The sequence below is a fragment of the Lates calcarifer genome, linkage group LG20 (assembly GCF_001640805.2).
Source record: "Lates calcarifer isolate ASB-BC8 linkage group LG20, TLL_Latcal_v3, whole genome shotgun sequence".
NCBI lineage: Eukaryota > Metazoa > Chordata > Actinopteri > Centropomidae > Lates > Lates calcarifer.
In genome coordinates this window covers 4185365-4200453 of record NC_066852.1, presented here as the reverse complement: position 1 = coordinate 4200453, position 15089 = coordinate 4185365, and the positions used below count along the sequence as shown (strand labels likewise).

At 38.4% G+C, this 15089-nt stretch overlaps 1 protein-coding gene across 1 annotated transcript in view; it reads right to left on the bottom strand.

Moving 5' to 3' along the window:
* The window catches only part of LOC108893165 (disks large 1 tumor suppressor protein), a 37274-nt gene extending 22234 nt beyond the window's left edge, over positions 1 to 15040 (bottom strand). The window contains exons 1-2 of the mRNA XM_018691023.2: positions 11914 to 15040; positions 10961 to 11092 (exon numbers count right to left, since the gene is read on the bottom strand). Coding sequence (XP_018546539.1) covers positions 10961 to 11092; positions 11914 to 11932 — 151 coding nt within the window. The 5' untranslated portion in view covers positions 11933 to 15040. The remainder of the gene's footprint in view (positions 1 to 10960; positions 11093 to 11913) is intronic.
* Positions 15041 to 15089: the final 49 nt, after the last annotated feature.

The window sequence follows — 15089 nt, the reverse complement described above, 5'->3', positions numbered from 1 at the left end:
ACACTTAATACACAGATCCAACATTTCTTTCATGGAAGGGTGACATTTGTTGTACACAGAAGCTCAAAACTTTTCAGACTGAGTGATATGGTTGAGATCAATCCCAGGGTAGTAATACAAATAATTTTTCAAAATCCTCATACATCACATTATGTAGATAATATATGAAATTTAGATATTAAAGGGATATGGGTAATTTTGGGGTGTTGGATGCAATTTGAGTTGTAACCCAGCTTAGAATATGCAATTTACTTGTGGAGTTATCAAATCTGTTAGCTGTGGCCTTTGCCATCTTATTTCAGTTCTATTACATTCTATAAACATTCTATAAGATACTGAAAAAAATGTTTTTCTGAAAAAAATATTTTGACTTGTGGGTGGAGATTATTTATTGTTGGCCATTTAAAAGGTAATGTTTTGAGATTTATGTGCAAGGCTTGATATAGATCCATGTCTGGGACAGTGTCAAATCAAAAACAACAATCGGTTTATATTAAACATTTTTATCCAAGCACTGTCATCAGAGTCAGACTCACCTAACACACCAGGTACCTATCTGCTTCATGCCTCATGGCACATAAGACCTAATAAACATCTCACACATGCAAATCAACTGCCACTGTCAACATATATGAATGTGATGACATACAAAATGCTTCATATACCGTGTTAAATGCTGGTCAGTCCCTGTCCTTCTCTCTCCACATGATGGCAGCCTTCTCTCAGTTCTTGCTGAGCTGAAATTACTCTCTGACTCGTATCGGTGACAACTGCCCAATGACTTAAAAACAAAACAGAGCAGTTTCTACATTTTCAAGAAGTTACACAAATGTTCCCACTAAATTCTAACTGAACCACATGAAAGAGAATGATTACCCTGTATTTACAGACAGCAGTCCAAACAGTGTAAAACTGATAGCAATAAAATTAAGACTCACATATGCGTTGTTGTCCATTGACAGTGTGACGGAACACATATTTTATTTTAATATGCCCCTGCCCTTAACAACTGCTCCAACAGATCATCTATCTGATCCAAAGCACTAGAGAAGTCCTGTAATCCATTAAGTAAATATGAAACCTACCACTGACACTCGTAACCTTTGACATGGCTTGGAAAGGTCAAAGTCACGCTATATTACATATGAAATGTGCCAATTTAAGACATAATTGCTTTATAGTCCATAATGGACTCTCAATTGAAATCATTATTGCAGGCAAGCAAAATACTTGCAAAGAGGCAGGCTCACTTCATCCAGCACTGGTGAAGTTTATGATAGTGGATATCTGTCCCTTAGTACACTTTAGTAGAACTTTTTCATTGCTCTGATGTTTCCTCTGTGGGAAATCTACCCTGGGTTATACTGTTTACAATAGGTGCAGGGTGTGAATGATTTATTTAACATTTTATTTTCATCACTTTCGCAGTGTGTCAGAAGTTTGCACACACTTAGTATACTTAGTATTTGGTAGCATTGCCTTGAAATTGCTTAACTTGGGTCAAACATTTCAGGTACACACTTCCACAAGCCTCTCACAATAAGCTGCTGGAAATTTGGCCGATTGCTCCTGACAGAGCTGCTGTAACTGAGTCAGGTTTGCTTCCCTCATTGCTCGCATGCACTTTTCAGTTCTACCCAAAAACATTCTGTTGGACTGAGGTCAGGGATTTTCTCCAACACCTTGACTTTGTTGTCCTTAAGTCATTGTTGTCATATTGAAAGTATGCTTGGGGTCTTAGTCCATATGAAGAAACCATTTGCAACCAAGCATTAACTTCCTGGCTGATGTCTTGAAATCTCAAAATTGAGATTGAGATTCAAAATATCCATCTAATTTTCCTTCCTCATGATGCCATCTATTTTGTGTAGTGCACCAGTCCCTCCTGCAGCAAAACAACCCTACAACATGATGCTGCTACCCTGTGCTTCATAGTTGGGATGGTATTCTTTGGCATGCAAGCCTCACCCTTTTTCCTCCAAACACAATGGTCATTATGGCCAAACAGCTTAATGCTTCTTTCTTCAGACCACAGGACATCTCCAAAAAGTAAGATCTTTGTCCCCATGTGCAGTTGCAAACTGTAGTTTGGCTTTTTAATGTCTGTTTTGGAGCAGTGGCCATGCCATGTCTAACATGCCATGTTGACTTTGTAGTGCCAAGTGTGATTCACTGACTCAGTTTTATTTCTAACTTAAACTAATAAAGTGCTGCATGGACTTGAGCTAACTATGGAGGAGTGTGGAGGAGCCAACATGGAGTTCTTCAACAACAAACCCACCACTGCAGATGTCTGGGAGTCCTGTCACTGAGTCCTAACCTGCTGTCATTCTGCACCATTCAGCTGCTGATGGCTCACTTCTCTGACACCCTGGAGGGGTTGATCCTTCTTGCTGGTGTAAGTCACGTTTTTTTATATTGCACCACACACATAATGCATGCAGTAAATACTCATCAATTCACATGTTTTCACCACTGAATGATCAGCACTGAGGGGTGTGTCATTCAGGACAGCATCCAGTCAGCTTTTCTGTCCAGGGTTGCTGCTGTCTTTTCTACTACTACAGCTTCAGTCTTCACTACCAAGATGCTGCATGTTAACTGGAATTCTTTCAGAGGTTAGATGTTCACATCCTTCTGCTGGTACTATTCTCACAGCAGCTATGAGTATTTTAAGGACTTTGTGTTCCTTGAGTTTCATCTCACAGGTCGCATACAAGCTGCCCACAACATCTGATCACTAGGGCATGGTAAGGAAGCTTTTCTGATACTAATCAAAATAAATTGTCGCTCCTCATTGTGGAGGAAATCATTGAATTTATAAACTGTGTTGCTTGACAATGTATAATTCCTAAAAAAGATTATAAGATGTAACATCACTTATAGCTAAGGTAGTAAAGAACAATGTTGTTGATAGGAGAAAATATTTGCTATATAAAAGATTTATGTTATTATTATCTCAATTAGTAAAATTTTCTTGTTTTTCAGGTGGTTCAATGGGATAAATCCAGAGAGGCTCCGAGATTGGACATGGTAAAGTCACCCAGAAAAAGATGACATCAGTCAACCCTCATGTCTCCAGTCTACTAAAGAAATTTGAGTGGGACTTTAGTATGTGAACACACACTCACACACTCCGTTACCTCTCTTAACTACAGTCTAAGACAAGTCTAAATTATTCACTGTTTTTCTGTTAATTTGTCTTAAATGTTCTTGAATGTTTTTTTTTTAATTTTCACTAGCTTAATACGTAGTGTAATGGTCGAAAAAGATACTTTGAACCTGTGTTATTTGTCTTAAAAGTTGAAGTTTACTCGATGTATTAAAACATGGTGTTTTATAGTAGAACTACCAAGGAGTAATTTATCAAATCGCAAGGAAAACTACAGAAAAAATATTTCTGTAGTCTCTTTTGCAAGCAGTTAATTAATGTATATATTATGTATTATATATGTGCTGCAGTTCACAGTAAATATCTGTAAATATACATTGCATCTTATGCAAATAACAATAATTAACTGCTAATCCTTTCATTAGTATTTTACTGTAAAAGGAAAAAATATGTTTTTATAAAAACAGTAGCAAACTAAATTTTAGCAGCAGCAGGATACCGTTAAATTTACAGTATCATGCTGGCAAATGTAGCTGCCATTATTTTACTGTTTTACGGGAAAATTTGTTACAGTGTTGAAATGGGCCCACATTAATATAGATATACAGCAATTTACAAAATGTTAACAAGGCATTAATATCCTCACTTTCAGAATTTAAAATTAAGAATCTGTTGTGAAAACATCAGCACCTATGATGATGCTTTCCATCCCGATGGCACCCTGACAGAATGTAATAACCGAATCAAAGGAAGTAAGAAGCGCGAGCTGGAAGCAAATCAGTGAGTCCTTCAACTGTGCAGATGAGTGACCGAGAAGTAGTGGGAATGATGAATGGGTTAATCCACACACAGATCCACTCTGCAGTGATGGGGTTTAGCTGGGGCACCCACGCCACTGGCCAGATTAGACAGCACCTAATGCTTTGTAAGATGATTACATCTATTTCAGGAGTCATTTATTCCATCGCAGAGTTGTAATTGTATTTGACTGCATTCCACAGAGCTACTGTCCCTCATCACTGCCAAAGTAAATGGTAAGATGTTTATGGTCCATCTTTGTTTAGTGAGTTGTAAAGACTGTGGATAACAACTTTGCACGAACACTAGTAAAGCCTTGCAATGATTAATAAAAATCAAACAAGAAGCAAACGTGAATGCTTTCTATCACCACATCTTAATACAGTGTATTGCATAGAGAACTTACAGTCTTTGATGAATGAATGACATTTGTGGCTCACTCTATGTTGGTCACTGATGAACAATGATCAATATTACCTGACAGCTTGTGGCCAATGGAAGTAAATTTTTCATGCACAGCATGCGAGTGCAAGATATAAGCATGTTCCTGGAGAACATCTGTTGCAGGATATTATGTAAGCATTTAAATGTAGGGTAAGATTAGACATTACAATGTAATCCACACGTGAAATGAAAAACTGGCCCTAATGGAGTTTGTCGACACAGTTTATATTATCTAGAAAATATTTACTCCTGATTTCACACAAACTAAACTAAAATAACTAAGAACAACATGTAAAGCATATGAAGCTGAGTGTTTCACACCCATTACAACTGGGGACCATGTGTTCAAATTCATAGCATGCAAAGGCACAAATATATATGACCCACACCTGAAATCAGCTGAAGTGATAGGCAGATTTTCTATATGATGCTCTGTTTGCAAGAAAAAACACATAAAATTCAAAAGCATCAAAGAAGTAAATAGGTTATCTGTGGACTAAGACTAAATAATAAGTGTAGAAGGTAAGTAAAAATGTCCTTCCTATCAGGACTCCAACAACTCTTACATCAAGTGTATTAATAGTACAGTTGTTGGTGGAGTACAAACCCTGGTTTGGGATAGGATATGCACTCAGACATTTCAGTTAACCATATTTTCTTCATATGTGTACTGCTGAGGACCTGCACACTCCATACATAACACTGCAATCAGAGGACTGTGTACATGCAGACATGCTCCACACACACAGCAGGGAGACCTCATATTTTTGCTGCTTTTGGCTTAACAAGAAAACATCACAAAAATAAATGTGGTGGACACAACCATCTAATAAGAAAAGGACCTAGGATGGTGATTAAGTACACAAACAAAACATCCAGTTCTTCTCTTCATTTTATCTGTAGTTAGTCGAGAGCTCACACTGCTTTATCTGACATATACCATAATATATAACTTGAAGTCACATGGAATGACAACTCATTCACTGTATACTTGTATATATATTTGTAGCTCTCCATCAGAAGTGCCATTATCGAAAAATACCATGACGAGACACAAATTGACAATGACTTGATCCTACTAAAGAAACCTACTAAATAGATACATAGAGCTTCACTGTTGCACCAAAAACTAGTAAAAACATGTTCCTTCATACCAATGAACATACATGCACAATGAAGTTTATTTTGACTAAACCCCACAAAACTGTCCTGCTGCCGGAAATATTTACTAGAACGCCAAAATAGTGCCCAACAACTGAACTGCTTCTCTCCTGCAATATTTGCTAAAAACTACAGTGCCCAGCTGTCTGAGGAAATGACTTTATAGGCTCTTTTTATGTATACATACAGTACTGTACTTGTTCTGCAGCATGGCAAGGAGCCCAAACATACAGCCAGAGCCATAAAGAGCTATGTTTATTGACAAGATGAACAAGGAGTCCTGCAACAGATGCTCTGGGCTTAACAGTGGCCTGATCTCAAAATCATGGAGTCAGTCTGGTGAAGACACCACCATGTGAATTACATGAAGAGAGTGAAGACACTGTGACAGCCTAAATATTCTGAAGAGCTGTGGCAAGTTCTCCAAGATAGATAGAACCTGTGCAGATGTACCAAGGAGAACTGGAGCTGTTTTAAAGGCAAAGGTGGTAACACCAATATTGGTGATTTAGCATTTTTCTGTTTACTGCATTTTTGAAAACATCCTCACTTTATATTCAGTGGTTAAAACTTGCACAGTATGGTACACTTACCAAGCACTTTATTAGGCACACATATTTTCAGACGTAACAATCTCTAGAGTTTACTCAGAATGGTGGGAAAAACAAAACAGATATCTAGTTAACTACATTTCTGTGGACAGAGGCATCTCAGAATGAACAACCAGTGTGCGTATTCTTTGTTCCCATTTGTTGTCTATGTGTGCGTGTGTGTTAGTTCTGCTGCCGCCAATTAACCTGCACACCTGCATCTCCTCACCTCACAACACTACAAGCCTGTTGCAGTAAAGCAAACAGTTCTTTTCTCACTCCCTCAACTCTTCACCAGATCCTTCAGTGATCCAGTTCTCCTGCCACTCTGGTTTTGTTTGGATTACCTCAGCCACCGCTGTCCAGTCAATCTGCCAACATCCCACTGTCATAACCAGCTCAGCCTTCTGCCCTCTGTCATCATCTGCTGCTCTCACTTTATCTCCCTCATCCACTAAAAAATTCAGTTTCAATAAACCCTTAAAAACAGCTTTTTGTCATCCCTCTGGGTTCTGTTTTTGGTGTTCTAAAACTAAACACTACATAAAGAGATCAGTGAGTGTGTATCATGACCATTTTTTTTAGAATTTACATCTCTAATAAAAACCAGTGAGCTTGTGGCTTGGCGTCACATACCTACGCCACCAAAGACAGGGTCTATATTGTTGCTTTTGGTCTTTTTATGGAGTCTGTTAACACTGACAAAAGATAGGACACTGCCAGTTTAAACCTTTAATAGAGTCAGTCATAATACCACTGTCATATCAAAATCAGGTCTCCAAAACATCCAAGTGAAATAAAGCACATGCCATGAATCAAAGACATTATTATTGTAACAATAAAAAATAGAAATGAGTATAACTGGTAAATGGGTTATTTGAAATGGCCAACCAGCTGTTTAATAAAGTCCTGTTGCCCAATTTACTCTTGCATCATCTTTCACAGCATTTTCTGAAAAAGAAAAAACAATCATGAACCAAAATATCAATTGTGCAAAGTACAGTACTGCATTTTTCAGACTGAAAATGTAACAATGACAATAATTAACTTTACTTGTGAAAGCACAAAGTGCTTCAGAGAGCAATACAATCAAAATAAGTAAAACAAGTACATTATAAAACTAGTTATTATTATTGTTATTATCATTATTATTATCAAACAGAATTGATTGCACATATCAATTGATATGTGTCTCAAAATGCTTTCAAACAGTATCTAAAAGACAACAGGGCACAGACAAGCAAACATAACTAACCATACATAGAGACAGAAAGAGACAGAGACAGAGAGAAAGACCTATACTTACCAATCACAAGATAGCCTGTGGCCAAAACACTGAAGCCTGGTCCATTGATTTCGTTCCACAGCTTTGATAATGTTTGATGCATCTCTTTGTGGTGAGGCCTTTTCTTTCAGACACCAGCTAGACAAGCACTCTCTTAGTCCATGGACAATATTCTCTTCGCTGTGATCGACAGCAAATTATACTCTTTGCAGGCAGCAACTCTTCAAATGAAAGTCATCATTTTTGAGGTGAAGTTTAGGTATGGCTTGGTGTCCTGCTTGACCACAAGTCAGCTATAGTAGCATAACACTCCACATCTGTCTTTTTTTTCTTACATTCCACATACAGCTCTGGGAGGGCAACTTAAATACATGCAATGAGTTTTTGAAACCTGTCTTTGGTCACAGACACACATCTTAGGTGAGATGTGTGTTAAGCCGTTCATTATCTCACTGCTCAGCGGAGGCCATTACTCTGCACCACTACTGTCATTTTTTTCCCTGGGTTTCAGATGGTTGCTGATGGTGGGCAGGTGTCTTGGTCTATTTCTGATTAGTGAGCATGACTGTCTGAAAATCACTTGACTACCGTAGAGTATGCACCAGCTTCATTGCAAAATGTCATTTGTTGCAGAAAAGTGCTGATGTTTGGCCTTTGACGGTAGTCTCAGTTTTGTCCTGAATATTTAATACACTGTTGGAGGTATCTGCTTGAATGCTAGAGTATACATCAGACCACAAAATAAATATAATGCATTTTGAAACTCCTTGGCACAAAAACAAGGAGTATGGGAAAACAATGTAAGCTTCATTGTATATTAGACATATTTCAACTTGAAGTAGCTTGACTGTGTGCCAAACTCCAACTCCAATGTGGCCAAGTGATTGGTTTAGTTTTTGTAAATGACAATTCGAAACCCAAAGCTTGACCACTGTCTCCTAGTAAACTTTAAAATTAGGTCTGTAATATGAGCACATTATTTTAGTGGTCCAACATTCAGGATGCTTTTGTGATACACCAATGCATTAACCATTAACTCTACATAATCTACCAAACGTAGGAGGCTGGTGACACTATTTCAAATAATTCCTAGTTTCTGTCCTTTCTTTGACAATTCACTACACTCAGTGGTTAAGATATTTGCTCAACATATTACAGCAACTTATTAAGAAGCAATAACTGACTGACTACTATACTCTGACAAAGGGGGGCTGTCCATTAAATTTGAAATTTCAATAAAACACAGAAAAAGATTAAATATTTGATCTGTTCACATTCAAAACTCAACATATATATAACAGGTTGTTCAATTTTCAAGAAGTGGCACTGTTATTCTCAGGGCAGTATGGTGGTGCAGTGGTTGGCACTGTCACCTCACAGCAAGAAAGTTAATCATATACAGTTTAAATATGGGCAAACAAAATTCAAATACGCAAGTTGCGTTAGTTTCACATGATGAAAAGCAATTACAAGTGGAACTGCAAGTACTTGAGAATAGTCTTTTAAATTATCAAATGAAATGAAATGAGTTTTTGCAGCTCATTCCACTTATATGGAGCACAGTGCCTCAAACCAGTTCCTCCAAGCTCAGTTTGAACATATGATGCAGCTAATGTTAAAATATCCTGTGACCTTACACTGTAAGTACCAGACCAGAGAGCTGAGGAAATGGAGTTTTTGCAGTATAATAACAGACAAAGCAATTCCATTCTATTGTTTAAGGGGGATCATCCCACTTTTCATACAAGATGAAATGGTGAGTGAGGAATTTATCACCCGTGTTGAAGCACAGAGGACTGTGATACTCAGAGTAAAGAGGCTTTAAGGTGGAGGAAGAAACTGCATTCGCAATATCACCATAATGAAGAGCAGACATACTTGTAGACTGCACAGTGGTCTTCCAACTCACAACAGAAAAGCAGGATTGACTGGACATGCTGACCTTGAGAGTTGCATACATTTAGTTAAAACAAGCTTGTTTTTATTTTAAATGTATCAAAAGTGGACTGTAGATTTGAAATGAGATGAAGAGAAGAGCCTGTGGCATATAAAATGGTAACAGAGGTAAAGTAGGTAGGTTCAGGTATTCCTAATAATAACGTTTATAGTAAACATGTATCATAAAAATAAGAGGAACAAGTAAAGCACATTGATGATTGTCCAAGGCAAACAATACAATTTAGTCCACAGAAATTGTGCTGTAGCATGATCTAAATCCTGACTGCTAAAGCGGTAAGATGTCTTTAGTCTCTAGAAACAATCACAGTTGAGAGGACTCCAGGGTTTTTGTTCAGCAGAACAATTTTGTAATCAGACAGTAACTACTCAAGTCACTGGGATCTTCTCCCAGTGGAATAACCTGTGTAGCTTTTCTGATTGTCTGGATTTTACAAGACATAAATAGCAGATTAAAAATAGGAGTTAGAGGTATGACAAGTAAGTGAGCACTGAGGCACAGAAGGGAAAGATGTAGAAAAGATTATCTTCACCCTTAGATTTCTAAATTGACTAGTTTACTGTAAATAAACCTCACTTGGGTTTAGAAGTCATAGAGAAAATGTATTGCCAGAGGGGTGGATGTGTGATAATAAACCCACAGATGGAGTGTTAAGTACTTAAGGAAGTGGTAGCCAACTGTAGATAAAACAGGTAAGATGAAATACAATTGGTTAGTGTCACACATGTTACATTATGAAAACTGACTGTAGGAGGAAGAGAGGCAGGGCTTTTTTAAAATAACTTTACAAAACTCCGATGTATATATACAATATGTATAATACTATAGTTTTCTTCTGGAAAGTGGCAGATTTCTATAGATGTGTTTTAAGACTTTTTTTAGGCATCAGTGAATCAAAATAACCAAAGAGGGATCAATGATCATCCTGACAGTCACACTGATGAGGGAGAGCAAGTTCCATCTGGCAGTTATTTATTAGAGTGGAAGTCTTTGGAGAGCCACTGCTTTAAAAAGAGAGAGGAGAGCGAGCACAGATATATGGACAGAAAGACAGAGGCACTTCATCTTATTTTGAAATTTGTTAATATAATTCAGCGCAAGTATGGTTTATCTGTGAAGTATATGAGCTCTGACAGTTCTGACACAGGTTGAACACATGTTCAGTTGATCTACAGTTTATTGCCATACTTAGTAAGTCATCATTATATAAAGTAATTATATACTGTATATAATGACTTTCTCTCAGCACCTCCAACTGTGACTGCCTTTCAGTGCTCCTGAAATAGTTTGTGTACACATGTAACTAGAGACCTCTTTGATGAGACTGGACTGATCAAACTGTGGATGCATTAGAAGGACTGCCATGGTGTAATCCTCTGCATCTTTCATCAAAGTTTTCATCGTATAGTTGGTGTGATGTTACGCTGCAATCTGCTTATTGTTAATCACAGGTTATCATTTAAAGTAAATTTATCAGTGAAGCTGTGTTTTCACACTGTCCCATGGCTCTGTAATGCTTGTCCAACTAGAAGAGAGCTAATCTGTAATGAAAACCTATATGAGCTTAAGATAACACAAGTGCTTGATCAGTTGGTAATATTCTGTTGACTTACCAAGAAGAGCTTCAAACAGGTTGCTTTTGAAAATCCCCATCACTCTATGAATGGCAGTTTTGAGCTGCTGCTCCTCTGGCTTCCTCAGTTTAGTGCAGTACTCTTCCAACAGCCCCAAGGCTCGAGCTGTGTCTGCAGGGGAGGGGGCAGATAAAACAGGCTTGATGTTTCTGTGGTATGTCTTCTTAGCATATACATTCTTATAGCAATCTGATGATATTCTGTACGATGTAATAATATTGTGATGGCAAGTTTAGGCCACAAAAAAGTGCATTAGCTCTAAATGTATAAAATGTACAAGTCAATAAATATAGACACATGTAAACTGGGCTTAGGTGGGTTTACTATCCACCACAGCTGTACTCACACCATACTGAAGAGTCAACAGACGACAAACCTCACTCAAAGTTCAACAGAAATGAACAGAGTATGATATACAATATTTGGTCAAAGATATGTGGACACCTCAATTCAGCCACAAGTGCCTAAATAAGGTTCAAGGTGACACTGGCGGTTAAGGTCTGACTTGCAATCAGTGTTCAAATTCATCTCAAAGGTGTTGGACTTGTTTAGGTTAGGGTTCTGTGCAGACCGGCCATGATCTTCCACATTAAATGGGACAACATATTTATGGCGCTGGCTCTGTGCATGGGGCATTGTAAAGTTGAAAGAGGAAAGGTCCAAAATGCAAACTATTTTCAACAAAGTTGAAAGGACACTTTTGTTTTTGGGAGTAATGCCCATGTACTTTTTGTGGTATATTCCCAGGCAGCTGAAAACAGAAAGGTTCGACAACCAAGTCTGAGATTAGACCATCACTCTAAAATGTGGACAAATGCAATGTGCTGATGTGGCAGCATCCAGATCTTTAATGTCTACAATTGACAGGGTCTGAGTAAAACTGAAGGAAAAAAATCTAATGAGTTTTACTTGCAGAACATACAGTAACTCACCTTTTTTTCTGATGGGCATGGCTGACTCAGTGTAAACTTGACTCACGCTAAGGCTTCCAGTTCAGTTTTCAGTGCATGGTCAAAAAGTTAAGAGGAAAACTTTAACAAGTGAGCCTAGGGGCCACCAGGGGGGTCCCTGAGGGGGTATCCAGGGGGTCTGTGTCCAACAGAGTGAGGAAAAAACAATAAAATAATGTGATACAGTAATCCACAAGAGGCTCAGATGAGGTCCCCTGTAGTAACGTCTGTAAGAGTAATTTAAGGGTCCCTGATGTGGGGACGCTATAGAATCCCGGGTTTTAAAACATTCTGCACACAAGGTTGTGCATTACTTCAGCCTGGGTCCACTTAAAAACATCCATTGGCTGAAGAGATGGCAGACCACAGAAGTGCCTTGTCATGAGTGATTCACTGCTGGTCCAAACAGCTTCTCACAGGCAGACCGCTTACAACACACAGCTGGAGTCAGAAGGGTGGACACCAAGCCTTGACGTCCTGATGCAGTCCTCTGATGCAGTGTGTAGAAAAGCTGGTTTACTGTTCCCTGGTGAGGAGGAGCTGTCGGGTCTGAAGGTTTGCCTGGGTTAACACTCTGTGCTCCGTCCACAATGACACGTCGCCGGTGTGGTGTGACAGTCCTGGGTCCGTCCTCTGTCTGAAGAGCTGGTCCACATCACTTATCTGGCCTGACAGATACGTAAAGTTTCTTTTAATCGCCTACAAACCAAAACACGGGATAATAGACGCACCATTACGTTATGTCAAACGCCGAATGTATGTGGAGTTTTAAAAGAAATGTCACTAGTAGCCGCGTTATTCTTTGTACAACGATTAAGGAACTGTAAGCTAGCACAGAACAGTCACTTCAGAGTTTATGTCTGGAAGTTCTGACTTATGGAAGGACGTGTGTGAACCCCCGTGAGGCGGGTAATGAGAATTCAGGACATTGAAACAAAGGCCTTTAACGCTCTCTGTTAATGTTGTTCTACGCACAAACATAAACAAGCGTGTTGTCCACTAGTAAGCTAGCATTCATGCTAAATCACCAGCCAGCTGTGGTGCCAAAAAAATGATGCTTTCCCAGTGCGACGCCTGGCTGTAGGAAAATACCTGCCTGCCAACTGTGGGAGAAAACGCATGGCTCTCAAATGACTCCATGTATTTTCATATTCCGTAAAATGGTGACTGTGCATTCGGAGGAAAATTGTCCTGATAAAAAACAGCACTGTCCTTGTGCTGCCACATCTCTTTATTGTTTAGCCAGGTGCTGTACCGTAGCGTTAGCCATATGAACTGACAGCATCACCAACAGTTTTCAGTGCCAGGAACAAGCTAGCTACAATAAGCAATAGGTTTTCCGTTGGTAGCTTTCAAAATAACATACAATTGTTAACAATAAATCTGTTATAGCTTTCAAACAGAAGGTCTAGCGAAACGGCTGTCTATAATCATATATAATTGCTAGTGATATGTACATACAAGAATATACAAACTGTGAGTTAAACTGCAGTACTACAGTGACTGAATTAGAAGTCTTTTTCTAAGATTTTTAAACAGCTAGAAAAAAAATCCTACCCACAGACTATCCAGGTTTTTAAAACGTAAGTGGAACCATATTGCTCACACTATTTACATTCGCAAGGTGTAAAACTTCAAGCATCTTTAACACCATAAATTATACGTATATACGTAGGTCAGTCCTCACAAATAATGCTTAAATTTAGGAACGGCAATCTCATTGGGTTAGTAAACGCTGGGGTTCTGTAAATGGGAACCATTCTTCGCCTGGCGTTCCGCCCGGAAGATACACGATTTTTGGCAGCTCGTTGCTGCAGTAGTTACCGGTGTTCTGGCTGTTACTGTGTGTTTGTTAACCACTTGAATTATGTTCGAGTTTAGTGGACACTAAATAGTTAAGTAAGAAAAACAAATGGATTGAGTATTCAACAGGAAAGTTTGTCTCTGACTGATTCGTCAGACACGGTAATCATCGTATCAATTAGATCATCCGTGGTCAAAGTCTTACAAATTGTTGACTTACCCTTTACAAGTGGTACAGTGCGTCAGGGTGCTAACTTCCACTCTGGAAGAAAAACAGCACTCCGCAATTCAACTCCATGCGTAAACGCTCAAACATGTTCAGACAATTGTCATTACTTTTATTTTGAAGGCACATTCGCCTGACTTCAGAAGTAAATGCGGTGAACTTAACGCGGCTGTTTAACTTTACCTTAGCAACGCAGAGGCTGAAAGCTGGTTAGCTGGTTCCCGTTTTGATTGACAGGATACGAAAACCAATCATACAATGGCATTTCTTGTCGCATCAGGGCGGATTAACCAATGAGAACGCTTTAGACCTGTGCGAAGGTGAGAGGTGAAATATTGCTGCATTGAATGGACTGTAGGAAATATGAAGATTCCATTTTATTCGGACTTCCATAGCTGGGGATTGTACCAGGATTTATATCATTGTTATTATTATTATTATTATTATTATTATTATTGTTGTTGTTGTTGTTGTTGATGTTAAAAATATTAAAATCTCAAATATTCTGTAAACATACTGTAATTAAGCTTAGTTTGCACATAAACTCTTGTTTTATTGAGGTAGGGTTTTCATATTTTATTGAAATTTCTCAGAGACAGTTAATAAAGAGATAGACCGATGTTTTCTTTCAAAACAGGGCAGGACAGTGTTAAGTGTCGACCCTGTGTGGTTATAACTGGTTGTAGGGCTGAGGAAGTATGTCAACAGTAGACACTAGGAGTCAGGAAAGATGGTATATCTGGTATTAGTACAGCTGCTGGATTCTGCATTCATTGGGCTTCTTGGCCCCTTGCAGCCATTTCTTTCTGTCTTTAGAAGCTTTTAAAGACTTTGCTGCTAGCCATTATTGTTTTTGAGGAACCCTCAAAGTCTGTATTAAGAGCCTAAGTGATGCTATTGCTTCTTGATGAATAATGCTCATAATTTACAGTAATTGCTCTGCATGTCCAGGCAGAGTCTGGTGTACTAAGGTACTGATCTGATGTTGTTATCTGCAAAACACAAAATTATGTAAAAACTACTAAACATTTCATAAGATCATTGATACTTCTGAGGTGAATATTTCTGATTATGATTAAAACTATTATCTACTGTCAATACCTCAACTGTATATATATATTGTATTTCC